The 17165-nt window shown below is 41.6% G+C and overlaps 1 protein-coding gene and 1 long non-coding RNA gene across 4 annotated transcripts in view; one reads left to right on the top strand and one right to left on the bottom strand.

The window, feature by feature from the left end:
* ITPR1 (inositol 1,4,5-trisphosphate receptor type 1) overlaps window positions 1-17022 on the top strand; it is a 327538-nt gene extending 310516 nt beyond the window's left edge. For all 3 annotated transcript variants that reach the window (XM_032867448.1, XM_032867446.1, XM_032867447.1), the window contains 2 exons: window positions 8158-8319; window positions 15691-17022. In XM_032867448.1, coding sequence (XP_032723339.1) covers window positions 8158-8319; window positions 15691-15777 — 249 coding nt within the window. In that variant the 3' untranslated portion in view covers window positions 15778-17022. The remainder of the gene's footprint in view (window positions 1-8157; window positions 8320-15690) is intronic.
* On the bottom strand, window positions 734-15694 carry LOC116873572. The gene is made up of 4 exons (XR_004383848.1): window positions 13203-15694; window positions 12619-12679; window positions 3299-3758; window positions 734-1699 (listed from the first exon to the last, which is right to left on the bottom strand). It is a non-coding gene; the product is annotated as an uncharacterized LOC116873572 (long non-coding RNA).
* Window positions 17023-17165: the final 143 nt, after the last annotated feature.

Here is a 17165-nt window from a genome sequence, read left to right on the forward strand (position 1 = left end):
AATGTCATTCGGAGCTCAAGAGCAGAGCCCCCCCCCCGACCCCTAAAGTTGGGGGCACTGTGGGTGACCTTCACGCGGCTACACTGGTCAAAGAGAAATCTCTCTAACATGGAATCCCATAGAAAGGAAGGAACTAACCGGCATGGAAGTCAAGCACTACACTTGCAATCAGTGTCTGAATCCTGGGGCAGACACTAGACTAGCTTTGTGACCTTAGGCTGATGACATTGATTTATAATTCTTTTGCATAATGCTTTCCAGCTTCTAGGATACTTTGTCACAACCATTTGACCCTTATGATAGCTCCGTGGTGGCAGCCCATGATCTCTTTCTCAAAAATCAGAAACAGAGACCCCGGTTGATGAACTGACGTCTTCCCTGGCATGCGGTCCTGTAGCACTGGGGCGTTATGACCCGAAGCCCTTAGCTCCTGATTCAGGCCATCCCTCTTCCTGCCTATGAACTAATGTCACCAGGCTGTTGTAGAAAGGCACCTGTAAAGTGTAGGGATGCCGTATGTGGTTTGAGTTCACTGTACTTTGGAACTGAGGGAAGTAGATCCTTGGATTTGGGACTGGTCAACAAATTCCAGGTTTGGGAGCCATTGTTTTTAATGAAGTTTATTTTTTAAAGTAGTTTTAGGTTTACAGAAAACAGCAGAAAGCACAGAGTTCCCGTATACTAATCATTACCTCCTTGCCTGAACCCCTGCCCCCCACATACACATATACAATTTCCCCTGTTATTAACATTTTTTACTCTGGTATATTTGTTTCAGTTGATGAACCAATAGACAGATTACTATTAACTATAGATCAGAGTTTCCTTTGGGGTTCACTCGTGGTGTTACACCTTCTGTAGATTTTAACAAATGTATAATGACATGTATCCACCATTACAGCAGCAAATAGTAGTTTAACCATTCTAAAAATCCTCTGTGCTCCACCTCATCCCTCCCTCTCCCCAACCCCTGATCTCTTTACCGTGTCCATAGTTGGGATCCATTTTTTAGTGTACTTGTTTTTAGCATATAATATTTGCTATAAAGAGCAATTCTAAACTAACTGAGCATAGAGATCATTATCACCATTTGTCACCTAAAGCAACAAACAGATTCTGGGTTTTGTTTTTTGCTGTGATCTTACAAAAGTGAGCTCTTAAGTGAATTATTTTAGTTCTCTTCAGTAAAAATAACCTTGTCCCCTTCCATAAAAGGGGCAAGTAATTTAAAGTTTACTAAGTGTCCTATATTCTTGCTTTTGGAAAGTTAAGGATGATCTTCAGATCTCCCCTGCCATCCTCCCTTCTCTAGTCACTCCTATCCCCTGCGCATCCCCAGGCTTTCTGGGAAAACCCGGTCTGTCATCCTGCTTGGTAAAATAAAGAGAAACACACTCACCACCTGAGTTAAAGGGACAGTCTTTACCTTTTTGATTCTCCTCAGGGGGCTGTGAAGGATAGAGAAGCCACTGGTCTCTTTATCCAGGATCCATCTTCTCTCCCATGACCATTTCTTTTACCCTCATGTCCCCCACCAAGAAATCTAAATTCTCTAGCCTGGCTATAAAGGAACAAGGGATTCGGCAATAAATGTTCCATTGTTTACATAGTAAATAAAATTCTACCTGAGTGGACTTTCTCTGAGGAAGGTGACTGATTACCTCAGTCATCTTTCTTAGAACAGCTTCTTCAGTTGAACCTGGGAAGAAGAAAAAAAACCTCTTCTCAGAATGATTAGCATTTGCATCATACAATCCAACTTCCTCTCCTCCTCCTCTCTGTCTCTCCGTCACACACACACACACACACACACACACACACACACACCCTCCTTCTTTCCAGTCAAGGACATTTCAAGAGGTCAGTACCACCCCCGTGTCTAAAACTTCAATGTTTGCCTTTGCAGGGACTTTTCCAACTTTACCTAGAAAAGAACTAACCAGAACTTTAGCACTTGTGGTCAGCCTGCTTCCGGCTGTGGCTTCAGTCAGTTTGTCTGCTCTGACAGAGGAAGCGCTTGCTGTGACGGGAACTGCCCTGGCTGGATTGCAGGAGGACCAGGGCAGACAGTGCCTAATGACATTGGTATGTGACATGCCAGCAGCAAGGAGAGCCAGGGAAGCACAGAGGGAAGGCTCAGACCCAGAGTGACAGATGCTACTGACAGACGCTCGGTGAACCCACAGCCTCCCCCAAAGCCACCTCCCTACACACACACACACACGCGCGCGCGCGCTGAATTCATCTATAGACAGAATGCCATAGCTGAAGATGATTTTCTCAAGAAATGCAGAAGCCAAAACACTGAGACATGGTTTCGATCTTCAGTACGCACAGAGGCAGGGTTCTGCAAACACTACTAGCTGGAGAGCCGTGTACAGCCAGCTTCACTGGAGTCTCGCAGCACTCAAACAAGCACAGCATCTCGTCGGAAAGTCTAAGTTAGGTACGAAGGCACTGGATTCAGGTGTTCTCTCTGCTCATATACTTGTAATTGGGAGAGTCTGAACATCTTCCCTTCAAGACTCAGATTCTCTACAGATGGGGGATCCTGTCGGTGAGCAACCTTTCATCCTGCAGCAAAGCTTTTCCTACTGTGCTAGGTACAAAATCAAATGGAAGCTGAGAGAACAGTTTGGCTAGAATTGCTAGTTAATTTTAACCACTAGGTACTCCTTGGTAATTTGAGATTTGACTTAACAGCCCAGGATGATTATTTAATTAAAATACTGGCAACACTGAGGAGCTCAGATTTGGGGATTTACCTACCTCAGCACAGAAAAGCTAATAATACATGCCATCCAGAATACTTGCATTTCTGCAGTTGAGCTGGTTTCCTATGCTTTAGGATTTTAGTGGGATTCCTCCACTTTAGGTCTCATAGTTAAATATTAGAGTCTGAGGAAAGCACTGAGGGAGAACCTATATGGTGGTAGCCAGAAAATATCTAGATGAGAAATCCTTTCCCAGCTCAGCACTGAAGGGCTCTCCTGAGCTGGAGAATGAAGCTTCAGCCCTAGGATGAGGGTATATGGCCCAAAGTGGCCTCAGGCAAATATGACATTTCCTTTAAATCTTGGATTTTATTTTTTTATTTTCAAAATTTGATTCAGTTTCATGTTCTGTATTAGGGCCTATTTTAATATAAATTATTTTTTTATATTAAAATATATAACACTTATATAAAATGTTATATATTAAGATATATAACATTTATATAAAAATATTAAATTAAAAATAATTTACCATTGAATGAAATGGAAAAAAGATGCATTCTTTTCTGTCTGGTGTTATGTACCTCCGGGCCAGGCCTTCCTACCCTAGGATTACAGGTATCTCATGCAGAGAAGCACAAGTAAAGCAAAGACAAAGGAGATCTGAGTGCATCTTCTTAGCCATTGAGACGAGGAGCACAGATGCCAATAGCGGCCATCCTTACTTTGATGGACCCCATTCATTCATCCAGCAGGTACTCATTAGGCGGTCACCAGTCAGGAGCCCCTCAGAAGTGACTGCCCCATGACCACAGTCTGTGCGCTGAAGCACCTGGGGCAGGGACCTGGTCTTGCTTGTCTTGAGACCCTCAGCACTCAGACCAAGGCCAGGCACAGAAATTAGAAATGTTCAGTAAACAACTGTTAAGTGAAGTCTGTGCATTCTGCATTTGTTCGAAGACCTTTCTGAAATTCTTCCTTAGGACTCCAAGAATCAAATAGATCATGAAAGCAGGTGGGAATCTGTGGTCGTTTGGTCACTTGCTGTTGGAACACAAAAAAGGAATTATGGCTTGAGCTTTAAGCTGTGTGTACACTCTTGCATGAGTTTTCTGTATTCTTTTGAAGACTTCATTAATGCGTACTCTGTTTGGAAATCTGTGTTTTCTATTTTATGGGGGCTTTGCTAAGCAAAAGAACATCGCAAGATTTGAGAGCTAGATTTCAGATGCGTTCTCAAACCGGATGAGGCCATTTCCCATTAACTTGCACATTGGTAGTGAGGCAGCTACAGGAGAGTGCTCACTGCCCTACTGCTGAAGTGGCTTGCAGCTGTCCCTCCTTCTGCATCTCATCAGGCAGGCCTATAGGGACTCCAGGTCACCTCTCCTCCTCCTCTCAGCCAGCCAGCTGACCCAGGCCCTAGTCATTCCGCGCCCTGGTGACTGTTTCCTGCACCTGCCTGTCCCACACTTCAGTCTTTTCTACAGTCTGAGCTGCCTCTACCTATAGGCCTTCATCCCCCACTCCGGGCAAACTGGTTTCTTCCCTGTGCCACCCCGCTTGGTTGAGAATGCCCTGATGCTGCCTTTAGTTTGGCCAAGCCCCAACCCTCCTGCGGGGCCACGGCTTTCCGCAAGAAAGTTCCAGCCAGCCGTCATCCCTGCTGGTCCGTTCTGACTGTGGCCTTACTCTCCGCCACTCATTTGACAGAGCAGAACCTGCTTTATAGGATTTTTCTCCTTTTTTAATGTCTGTCCACTCATTAACAACAGGTGCTGTGACGGCGGGAACCCTATCTCATATTTGGGTTTGAAAGCCATTTCCAGTTGAAAGAGGTGCAGGAGGCAGTATGTGTGGGGTTGGGGGGGGGCGCTGGCTGGCTGGCTCCCTGCTGGATCCTCAGCACCATGCACACAAGGAGTGCCCCTGAAGCAGATGTTGAATATATGTTATGTTTTTAAAAATATTTCCTTACAGGGAACTAAAATAATGCTTATACTTTTGATTTGAATCCAGAGAACTAGCAAATATTTCACCCCAAAACAGACTCAATAATAGCAGTTTATAATTCATCAGCACCACATGTTTTGGGGGGCCCCCCTGTGAAACAAGAGAATTTGTTAGGTTCCCCCCCGCCCCAGGACAAGTGACTTTCCCTTTCAGAGCTCAGTTTTCTGCACCATAGTTAAAGCTGTGAGGATGATCTCTGAACTCCTTCTTGGCATGACCTTCTGTCATGTCCCAATGGATGGTGTGTGTCTCTGCTCTTCTGAGCTGTACAGGGTAAATAGGATGCTGGATCTTATTTATTCAAGTTGTTCTCCCGGCGGTGGGGGTGGGGGCGCTGTCAGTCTGCAAAAATTGAGAGCAGTGCCTGCGGACAGGTGAGGTCTCTCGCGGCCGGCCGGTCTCGTGCTCTGTGCTCCTAGGGCATTCGTGCTTTGCAGATGCACGGCTCACAGTCTCATCAGCCGGGCCCACACCCTCTCTCGGCCCAACGCGGGCTTCGCCCCAGTGCGAGTAAGTAACCCCCAGCCACCCGTCCCCTGCAGGTGCCCTCTTCTGAACAGTTCGGTTCTTTCCTCCCTCAGACTGGGACAGACACTGAACAAGGGATGTTTCTTCGGTGGGAAGCTGTGACTGTACCTGAAGGACTGACTCAAGTGCAGTGAATAGAATCAGTGGCAGGCTACCTTAGCGGCCTTTCAGTGGCAACACCAAGCTAAGTGTTTTCAAATGTCTGTCCTCCTCCTCTGCTTTGCTGTAGACACTCAGCAGAAAACGGACGACAGATAGGGAAACACCTTAGATTTTTAGGTTGGTCATCTTTGAAATGGGATACTTTATTGAATGGTGTTTTTGCCCATTGCACTGTGGTGGGAAATTGGTCAAAATGAATATGGGCTAACACATGTGAAGTGCTGATCACAGGGGATTGGGGACAGGAAGGTAGAGATCATCATTTTCTCCTCTGGCAGTTATTCTAAGCAACTGAGGTTCACCATTTAATCATTTTCTCTGAGGGCTCATGCAGGAAATAGAGATGGTTTATCATTCCTCCCTTCCACAAATACTTAGCAAGTGTCTGCCGTGTTCTGGTTACTACACTAAGGTGGTTTCTGCACTCATGATGCTGAAGGGCTAGTGAGTTCCTACTTACAGATTCCCCAGATATTTTAAGCCAACACTCTAAAGTCGGTGTGATGTCGCGTTGCCAGTGTGGTCTGCCTTCTTTGTGTAATATTTTTTTTTTAAGATTTTATTTATTTGACAGAGCCAGAGAGGGAACATAAACAGGGGGACCGTGAGAGGGAGAAGGCTTCCCACTGAGTAGCGAGCCTGAAGCAGGGCTCGATCCCGGGACTCTGGGATCTTGACCTGAGCCAACGGCAAATGCTTAATGACTGAGCCACCCAGGCACCCCCATATTTTTCAATTTCAACTAGTTCTCATTTGGCTTCAATATTGCTAGTCTGTCTTGGTTGCTTTTTAACATTTAGACATGTCTTGTGGGATTCTGTATCTGACTCTAAGTATGTTGATACCTTCTGTTGTATGACAGAGGTTGGCAAAACTCTAGCCTATGGGCCAAACCCAGCCTGCTGCCACCAGCATTTGTAAATAAAGTTTTATTGGAACACAGCTACACTCATTCATGTATTGCCTGTGGCTGTTTTCAGGTTATAGTAGCAGAGTCATTGTGACAGACCATATGGTCCACAAAGCCAAAGATATTTACTATCAGAAAATATTTACTGTACAGAAAAATTTTGTTGACCTCTGGTGTATACAAAGTAGCAATATAGTGTGGGTGGAGTGAACTGGCATACTGGCAGGGGGTAAGGGGATGGGCAAGATTTGTGTTAGAATGTCAATTATGGTTGATTTTGAGGAGATCAAAATGGTCCCAGTCAGAAATGACACCAGACAGGTGTGGACTTAAGTCCACTTTCCCCCTTATCTTGTGCTGATTAGCTTTTACTGTTCATTCCTGCCTCCTTGTACAGAACTTACACACGATGCATACTTTTTAGGAAAAAGGCATTTGTGGGCACAAGAAAGAAAGATAGGAAGAGGAGTCTTGGCCCATTGGTTAACCAGTGGTGAGAAAAACTATTTTCAGGTATAAGCTGTAGATATCAAAAGAAAGGATGGAGACTGAATGGGCCTTTCTTATACCAACCGATGGCACCTATCAACGATGTCAAACTGGAAGGAAAAGGAAATAAGAATAGAGCAGTATTTCCAAAAGCCGACAATGAGGGAAACTGAACAAGAAGCCCATTCCCCATTTTCAGCCTCCTGATCATCCCCTACCAAGTGAAAGCACACATACGCATATCCGGTAAATTCCTGAACACTTGGGATCTCAAAATTCATTTCACTTCCAGAGGGTTGCAAATGATTTTCCAAGTATAATACTTTTTAAAAATACACAGCACAGTAAGAGGTATCTAGAGCAGTTGGATTCATAGAGACAGCAAATAGAATGGTGGTTGGCAGGGGTGAGAGAGTTAGTGTTGAATGGGGATGGAGTTTCAGATGGGGAAGATGAACAAAGTTCCCGAGGAGTAGAGGGTGGCGATGGTTACACAACAGTGTGACTGCACTTCGTGCCGCCGAAATGTACAGCTAAAAGCGACTTCAATGGAAAATTTTATGTTCTATATATTTTACCACCCACCACTCATTAGCCATGTAATGCAGTGGCTGCATTCCTATTTATAGATTAGGGAAGTTGTTCAGAAACCTACCTTTTTCCCTGTATTTAGTTTTTTGTTTGTTTTTTTTAAGATTTTATGTATTTATTTTTGAGAGAGAAAGCACCTGAGTTGGGGGTGGGGGGGAAATCTCAAGTAGGCTCTTCGCTGAGCACAGAGCCTAACACGGGACTCAGTCTTATGACCCAAGGATCATGACCTAAGTGGAAAACAAGAGCCAGAATCTTAACTGCCAGAGCCACCCAGATGTGCACTCCCCCAATCCCTCACCAGGCACCATATTTAGGTCAAAAGTGATTTCTAAGAATTGAGAGAATTCAGTAATACTCAATTAAGGGGCACCTACGTGGCTCAGCTGGTTAAGCGTCTGCCTTCCGCTCAGGTCATCCTAGGGTTCCGGGATCGAGTCCCACATCAGGCTCCTTGCTCGGTGGGGAGCCTGCTTCTCCCTCTGCCTGCCACTCCTCCAGCATGTGTGCTCTCTCTCTCTGACAAATAAAATCTTTAAAAAAAAGATACTCAATTTAAAAAGACATTCACTTAAAAAAAAAAAAAGATATTCACTAAATGGTTTTTTAAAAGGCATGGCACATCAATTCAGTAACCCCAGAGATAGCCTTATGAAAGATGTCACAAAGAAAAGATAGCATGGTGGGATTGCCTTTCTTGTCTCTATTTCAAGAAATGACTTTTTTTCTTTTTTTTAATGTGGATTCTAGGAAAGAAACCTTGACTGGTTCCCCAGGATGAGAGCCATGTCCTTGGTCAGCAGTGACTCTGAAGGAGAGCAGAATGAGCTGAGGAACCTGCAGGAGAAGCTGGAGTCCACCATGAAGCTGGTCACTAACCTTTCCGGCCAGCTGTCAGAATTAAAGGATCAGGTAAAGAAAAGATACCCCATCTGCCACCTAACCACACACACACCACTACCAGACACACCAGACTTGCTGAGGCAAAATCACTAGTGCTCATGTTAAGATGCGGACGTTTCCCTCACGTGGATGTAGAAAAGGAACCCAGGGCACAGAGAACAAAGTCACCTAGTCTCCCCATTTCCCCTCCAGTCCCTTTCACTGCCCTTTTATAGGATAAGCCCATAACACTACTTTCAGTGCTGCTAGTATTATAGCAAAACCAGAAAATGGGAGAATGCAAATGTCTTCAGTAAAGCGCTATACAGAAAACAGGACCTGTAAAGCTACACTCTGTTTACTTTACTTACAGATTAAAAGCTGTTTCTGGTTTTGCTTTCTGGCCCTCAAATCTATCAACTCTTCACTCAAGATACTTAAATTCCGCATCCCAGGATAAGCCATACTTGTGCGAAAACTCCTTTTGGTTCATTCATTGGCCAAATCTGTACTGAGTGGCCATCGTAGTCCAGGCATTATGCCAGCTGCTGGGGATGAACCCACAATCTAGACCTAACCCTGCTCCCACAGAGCTTAATTGTCTGCCCAAGTACTGCTCCATCCTGCTCTCTATCCCTAAGGTAAACACTTGCCACTTAAAGGAAGTTAAGGAGGGGGTAGATTTGTACCAAACTCTGTGTACTTTTTTTCTTCCTTTTGATCCCCTTACAATGAACAGTCACTGGGTAGTTATTGCAGTGACAGGATGCTGTGGGGGGGATGGGGGGCAGTGAGCAACTGCTGTACCAAAGCTGACGGGATAATCAGCACAGACGTGGGAATAGGTCAGCATCCTGGATGGGTTTCTGAGTGTTTTAATCAGCTCCATAGACAAGATTATAAATTGTGCATGGCAAATTTGTCAGGCAAGGCTGCCCTGGAGGTAAGTGGCAAGGCAGATCTACAGGTGATTTTTTACTCATAGGTACACAGCTAGTGAACACCCCATGCAGAATAAACTCTTCTGGGCAGTGGTCTTCAGAGCAATTTTAACAATCCTACTTTGAATTATCTTTCCCAACTGAATTATTCCAAGCCATACCCCCACCATTTGGTCTCAAAGTTCTTTTCTTTGACTTTTATTAAGATGCAAACAAAAAAGACTAATGATAACAGAAAGGCTTATTTATGAAGGCTGTCTCTAGCGCTTGAGCTTTGTGGCCACCTAATGTGAACAACCCACAAGAATCTTAGTTAAATCGGAGGTTTTAAAAAACCTTCCAGAAACTGATCTAAGACAGACTTCACTAAAGGAACTGTTGAGCTCTCGTTAAAATGGTCACAGGAGTGAGGTGAGTTGAGGAATTTGCAGAAGGCATCCGAGGTGAAGGAGGGCATCTGAGACCACAGAGGTCCTCCCTCTTCATTCCCTCTTTGTACTGATGAGAGCACTGAGGTGCACGAAAGGCTCCTGGGAAGCTTCTCCAACTCTGTAGGACAGTGCCTGATCCTCCTGTGTGGGTTTGATTTTTGTTTGTCGTACGTATTTTTGTTTTCGTTTGTTTTGTCGCTGTACCTTGGTTTGCCTTTCAGATTGGCTGTTTAAATTCTTACTCATTTTTTTTTTAAAGAGCCTTAAAGTTTCCGAGGTTGCCTCCCACACTTGAGCGCTGTGGAGGATACCTTCACGGCCATGTTACACAGCTGTGTGTAGTAGAAACTTGGCATTGTTAAAATCCAAGGTAGACCTGTTCCCGTTAAGCCTCAATTTTAGCTTAAACAAAATATGTAAATATTCATTGCGTAGGGACTAGGGTTCATTAAGTGATATTAAAGCCAGTATGGTTTAAACTGCTTGGTTTGGGCCCTTTCTACATTTTTTGTCTTAACGTTGGTAGTTGGACCAAAAGCCCTTCCCCTGTGAATGAATATGAAGCATTTTATCTTGGAAGACACTATAAGCTAAAAAGAAGTACCAGGAAACCAGTAATATAATCTCAAGTGACTTTACCAGGACTGATCTGCTTAGGTTTTAAGGTGCCCAGGAAAAACTCAGCACAGCTGCTTTTATTGGGGGAAATGTGTTTCTTTCAAAAGGAATTAGCCTTTTTTCTGATTATGTAACCTTTAACAAACGTTTAAGGCCATTTGTTTAAGAATCAACTTACTAAAAATTTTTCAGTTTTACTAAATTTGGTGTAATAGCAATCATAAAAATTTCTTGAATTGTTCTGCATAAGAAATCATGCAGATATGGGTAGAGAGTTGCTGGTTCTTAAATGGCAATTGTAAGAATTCCTGCCCTCTGAAGAAAAAAAACTTTTTGAATTAAAAAATAAAAGCCTACAAATGATTAATGAGCAAGAAACTCTGTGATAGATATTTTTTAAAACTGCTATGAAAGAATACTATTCACTGGTAAAAGTGCTGGGAAACACATAAATTGCTTCATCACTGAGCTATTTTTTCAATCTTCTGTCCAAAAAAGCAGAATAGAGCAATAATAGTTTATAAATGTGAATGTCTTTTGGTTTTAATTTGTACTGCTATTGACCTCTTTGGTAGTGGTTTTCTTAAAATACCAATTTGAGGAGAAAAAGTTCTTGTCAAGGTTAGAAGTTAAAAACCTGGTTGGTGGTGTCACTTTTCCTACTATTGCCAAGAACAGTTGATTAGAATTGCTATTCTAAGTGTTAATGATGAATCTCATCTTGAAGTTTCCCCTCCCAAGAGATTCTGAATACTAAATGTGATTCTCTTACATTCTTATTCCAAGGAGGAGAACTGATGTAAGAACCTACATTTTTTTTTTTTTTTTGCATGTTTTCTTCATAACGCAAAAGAGCAAATATCGAAGAGGCTTCACTTTACTGAAAATGTGACTGGCTTCCTATGAGACAGTAACCCTTACATGCTGTTAGGAATACAAAAGTGTTTGAAAATCCAGATCACATTAGCATGTTCCAGTGTTTGGCACTTTTCATGCAAGATGGTTATCTTGTGAACATTAACTGCTTAAGAGAGGGAGGAATAACAAAGGATTAGAATAATTGCCTTACAGTTAGAAAATTGAATGTTAAACCTTACTGAGTGCCTCTGTCCCCTACCCTGTTCTGGAACCTCAAACGGGGACTAAGATAACCACTGCCCTCTAGGGTCCCATAATCTAGCAAGAAAGACAGGCATACAGACCTCTGACAGTATGATACAGTGTGGAAAATTGTACAACCCACTCGAGATAGGAAGACAGCTTGATGGGAGCACAGAGGCGGCACTGGGTCCTGCGTGTGGCTGGGAGTGAAGAAGGAGTAGAGCCTGTACAAGTAGGTGACTTCTGAGCTGGCAGAGGAATGCAGCAGGGGGGGCATCCCAGGAAAGGAATCAGCATGAGCAAAGGCATGAAAACGCATGGCATGCTCCAGGAATGGCACTATGTTCTGGTTAATTCAGTTCATTCTTTGAACCACCACTTGTGAAATAGATGTGCAAGGTGCAGCCCTCGGTACTGGGTTACAAAGATGAACAGAACCTGTTCTCCTTCTATACCCAACAATCTAGAATGGGAAACGAATCAGTAAACTGCTGAGAATTCAGCCCCGTAAGTATGTAATGGAGGCATGAACAGACTGGAAAAGGAGGAAAGCAGTTTAGTCAGCCTGATCTCTGGGAGAGAGTCAAGCCACAGAAGCCTCAGAGGTGCACTGCCAGAGCTACAGAGAGGGACAGAGTATTAGGGATCAACTCAGTGCGTGAACAAGTATCCGTATGTTGACATTAAATCAACATTAAGTGTGTCTGAGAGTTGTGCTGGGATTTTTTCTTAGTATTTCAGGCTCCTTGTTAGAAACATGACTGATTTTAGAGTTCCCTGGCTGTTTAGAATCTGAGTAACCAAGACCTTGCTGTGACAGGAAAGCAGTTTTTCGGACTGTTGACCCGTTAGAAACCAGATTGTGGCATCCGTGTGCTGCTACTGAGCGGTCCTTCCTTTGCCAGCCTTCTGTCATCGAGGCCAGTTCTGGGAGGTGAAATGTGCTCATTTGCTCTCTACCCTTAGTGTTTTCATGAAAGATCTTTCCGACGTTTGGCTGCCTCTGATTTGTAAAGCTACAATATTCTTTGCTTCTTGTTTAGACTGAGTCAAAAGAAGGAATGCTAACATTCAAGCTAGTTTTTATATTCATATGCATAGGAAGAAGAGTACTGCTTTAAATGTTTATCCTTTAGCTAAATGGGAATTATGAGGATTTTAAATGAATCTCCTATGAATGAGACATTTCACACTATTCAAAATAGATTTTTCAGTATTCATATTTTGAATATAGTTACCTTAGATCAGAATCTGATGGATCTCTTTGAGTCGTTTTGTTTCAAATGTCCAGAGCGAATACTGCATGAGAATATGAAAATTCACTTTAGTCATTATTTCTATGTACTTTGATAAAGGTAACAGCAACAGTTAATACACTTTAAACTTATACACACACACACACACACACACACACACACACATTTTATACAGTTTGTGTGTGAATTATGTAAATAGGTAAGTAGGTAGAATTGAGCCCATAAAGCCAGAAGTTATGTGAGGCTGTGCACTAGAGGGCCAGTGAAACCTAACTAGCCAGCAGTGTTGACCTTGGTTTTTTACAGGCCAGATTTAAGCCTTAGGGCTTTTATTTTTGTTCCCTTATAATGATAATTAGATGATGACCACTGTCAAAAGGGCTCCATCCTTTAGCAGTTGCCCTATTCCCTCTCATTTATTAGTCACTTACATGACAGCTATTCTGTCTAAAAGGCCAGGGTTCGTGAAAACAGAATTCAGACAAATGTGTGTGCCTCTGCTGTGCTCAGCTATAGAGAATCTTCTCCAAGATCTTAATATTATTAGAGAAAAATGATGTACGTACCCAAATTACTTTGTGTCCAAGATCACCTGATGTGATCTTTGAACCATTTCAGAGAGAATCCGTGGAAAGTTCTTCTAGAACAGCAGTGTGGTCCCAGATCAACAACATAAACCTTACTTGTTACTTGTTAGAAATGCAAATTCATGGGCCCTACCCCAGGCCTACTGAATCAGAAACTCTGTTTGTGGGCCCTTTGATCTGTTTTAACATACCTTCTGTGGGATTCTGGCTTATGCCAAAGTTGAAGAACTACTATTCTATGGAAAGAGAAAACAAAATTAGGTATATACTGGGTACTTGAAATCACCAGGAATAAGATTGCCTGAGCAAAGAATTTGGCCACTAACCTACATCAGTAGGGAGTTTGAAGGTTTAGGAGGGAGGGCCAGTGATGTGATCATTATCTTACAAAGGCAAACCTAGAAAGTTAAAATAGGAGCAGCAATGAGTTGTCAGGTGATGGCTGCAGAAGTGGGAAGGGAGGTGTGCCATCAGCTAAAGACTCGTTTGTTATAGGAAATACAGTGTAGAGGCTTTTCTGTTTAAGAGAATGACTGAATAGCCAACAGATTGAAAGTTAAAAGCGGACTGAACCAACAGGCATGAACATATGCAAACATAAAAGGTCATCTCAAATGGAAGTATTTATAGAAAAATTACAGCAAAGGGTTTAATAGCCAACTTTGACAGTTGAAAGACCTCAGTTACTTTAAATGAAAGTGCCTAAATAAAGTAGCCTTCAATAGTGGTTGAGCCCCCCAGGATTCCTAAATCCATTAGAATGCTTGAGATTGTTAAACTTTGTGAAGTTTTGTTAGATTCCCTCTCAGGGTTAGCTGCCAAGGGAAGAGAGAGTGTGTTTGTGTGTGAGTGTGTGTGTCCATCTGTGTGTCTGTCAGTTGGGGAAGGGAGGAGGATCTAAGTGAAGTATCCAAAGTATTAGGTAATAAGATTAATGAATACAGATTATATTTTAATCTAATTGTTCATTTATCCCACATGTCAAATTAGGTTCTCTTTTCTCAGCTGAATCTGTTAAGTATAGTGTAGTGTGTAACAATTAAAAGACTGTCATTCATCTAAGGAAACTTCAGAGGCTAGCTGGAATATCCTAATTCTTTATAAAAAGCTACCTTTTGGAAATACTCCTTGTAAATTCTCTTCTAAATTATAACAGAAGGCATTTTACAGGAGCCTAAAAATAGTATGTTGATTTAAAAGAAAACTGCCATGTTTTGAGCAAGTAACAACTTTAAAACTGAACCTAGGTAAGCTATTCTTGTTTTATGTTCTCTCAGGATATTTTGTACCAAAAATTAATCCAAGGGAAAAGTGAGACTTAAGCAACCACTATGTGACACTCTCCCAAAAAGTTTACATATATCTATTCAATTCTCCACCTATGAGATAGGAATTATCATCCTAATTGTGTGAGTGAGGAAACAGAATCTGAGAAGCTAAATAACACAGAACCATAAGGAAATGGGTCTGATTCCAAGGTCCACGTTTTTTTTACCAGGATACACTAATTCTTGTCTGATTTTAGGAAACCAAAAATCTACGTGCAGGACCTAACACCACTTGTAGACAGCAATTTTATCTAACGTATATTTCATTATAGCCTTCTTATCTTAATTGGCTTAAATGCCCAGCATCAAATCCAGAGCTAGGAACAACTGGTTAAGAAAAATAATAATGTGGAACACTAAATGTACCCTAAAATATCTAGAACAGAGCTAGCTACCCATCAATATGAAAGGTGATTTGGTTCAGCAGCCAAATGAATAGTAACAACCTCTTATTTGGGGTTTTGCAAGCACTTTTTCATTTGACCACTTTTGGGAAATGGTCTTTCCGGACCTTAATCAGTCCTGTGTCTGTGGATGGCAAAGAACAGACCCCACTAAGTGCCTAGAGCATTGTTTATAACATTTAGTCACCCTGGATCTCACTGGCATGTGAGGACATTCCTCATTTTCCTCAAGATGCTACATCCTTTTTTTTTTTCCTCTCAAACCTCTCAAAATTACTCTGGAATCACTGAGAAATGGAATCAAGACCCCCTGAAGACCATGGACATAGTCCCTCTCAAACCTAGGATTCTAAACACACTGCTTCTCTTGATAGTTTGGTATGCTGTTCCCACCACACAAAGCCACCATTTCCAATGAGCCTTTAAATCATTTGGAAATGGATTTGGGAAACAATCAAGAATCCTGTGCTTTTATCATTTTTTGTTTCTTTATGAAACAAATAGTAAGCAATACTTCTGAATGCCACATTGCATGACTAGGTCACCGAATTCCCCATTCTGCCTAGGAAGATGTCCCTTTTGAAGTTCTGAGTGTTTGATTTAGTGACGGTACACTATTTGTAGAAAGTGGGTTTCAGTATAAACCATAACCACAGAGGTAAATCTATGGTTCAGTATACGATCTGACGTACAGGAAGTGTCTGGGTCTAATGATGAAACTTTTTAACTTTCCAGATGACAGAACAAAGGAAGCAGAAACAAAGAATTGGTCTTCTAGGACATCCTCCTCATATGAATGTCAACCCACAGCAACCAGCATAAGCAAATAAAATAAAGGAAACTCCTGTAACTTTTATAATTATTATTAGTGTGGGTATGGCTACTTAGTTCTGATTCACCCACAAAGATGACATTAATCCCTAGTACATTTGTAAATAATCAGTTTTATACTGTATGTATATGATTGCTACTCTAAAGGTTTGGATATACGTATTGTAATTAGAATTGTTGGCATGATGAAATTTCATTTGTGCCAAAAATATTAAAAATGCCTTTTTTGGAAGGACTAAAGAAAGCACCTGATTTGCACTTGAACCAGATTATAGATTTAAAAGTATACAACCTGTATTTTGTATTTAAAACTAGAATAGCCAGTATTTATGTTTTTTATAAAACTGTGCAATACGAATTATGCAATCACAATGAATTTGTAACTCCTGAGTGTCCGAAGGGAGCGCGCGTCTTTGAAGCCGGTGTGTGAATACTGTGTAATACATGGTTAAATATCAAACGATGCTGCTGCCACAATCCTAGGACTAGTGCGTTTCCAGCCCCTGGGCATTTCGTACCATATACTTATCTGTGGTGATACTGTTCTCATTGCTAGTGGCATTAGTGCCTCTGATAGTGACAGTGCTCCAAGTCAGCATTCATCTTAAGAAAAGCAACTTTAGTTTCAAAGATAATTTTAAGCTTCTGAACTGATCATTTAAACTTTAAGTAAGAGAGCTAAATTAGAAACTCAGACTTTAGCTTATGAAGTTAATGAATTTTTGAAAGGTAAATTTTTATGCAACATTTGGAATAAATGCATACTGCTGGCCAATCAGTGTCCTCTCCAAGGTGAATTCTGGTGTCACAGGATAAAGAAATGAATAATTGATGGTGTCTAGATTATCTAGTCCAAACAGTAGAGTTGATTTTTTTTCTTCATCTGAACCAACATGCTACAGTAGCTAAGTATTTAAACTATATACATCCATATAAAGATGAAATATGAGCTATCCCATTAGAACTCATAGTTGAACACTGACATGTTATTCTTGTGAAAGAGCCACGTTTTGGTTTTATTTCCTTGTCACACGATTTCTTTCCTTGATGGATGAAAAGTATGAAAGGAAACTTTTATATCTGTTGCCTAGTTTTGTACATGGATCTCATTTTACAAGAGAATCTCTCTGCCAAAAAAAAAAAAAAAGTTTAAAATGTACTGAAAGCAGAGTTCTGAAGTGAGTAAAGTTTGTAAATGCATATATGAAAATAAATATTTAATGATGCAGAACAATATACAGTGGCGGACTGGTGGCTTTCAGTTCGGCATTTCTTTGTGTCTTAACAGCTGTTCCAATGACTTATTTTCTTTGGGGCCAATTTAAAGTGCACCTGGGTTGGTTACCAGATTCATTCAGAAAATGCTTACCTGATTAGCA

Source organism: Lontra canadensis, unplaced genomic scaffold (assembly GCF_010015895.1).
Source record: "Lontra canadensis isolate GAN:19392208 unplaced genomic scaffold, GSC_riverotter_1.0 scaffold34, whole genome shotgun sequence".
NCBI classification, from domain to species: Eukaryota; Metazoa; Chordata; class Mammalia; order Carnivora; family Mustelidae; genus Lontra; species Lontra canadensis.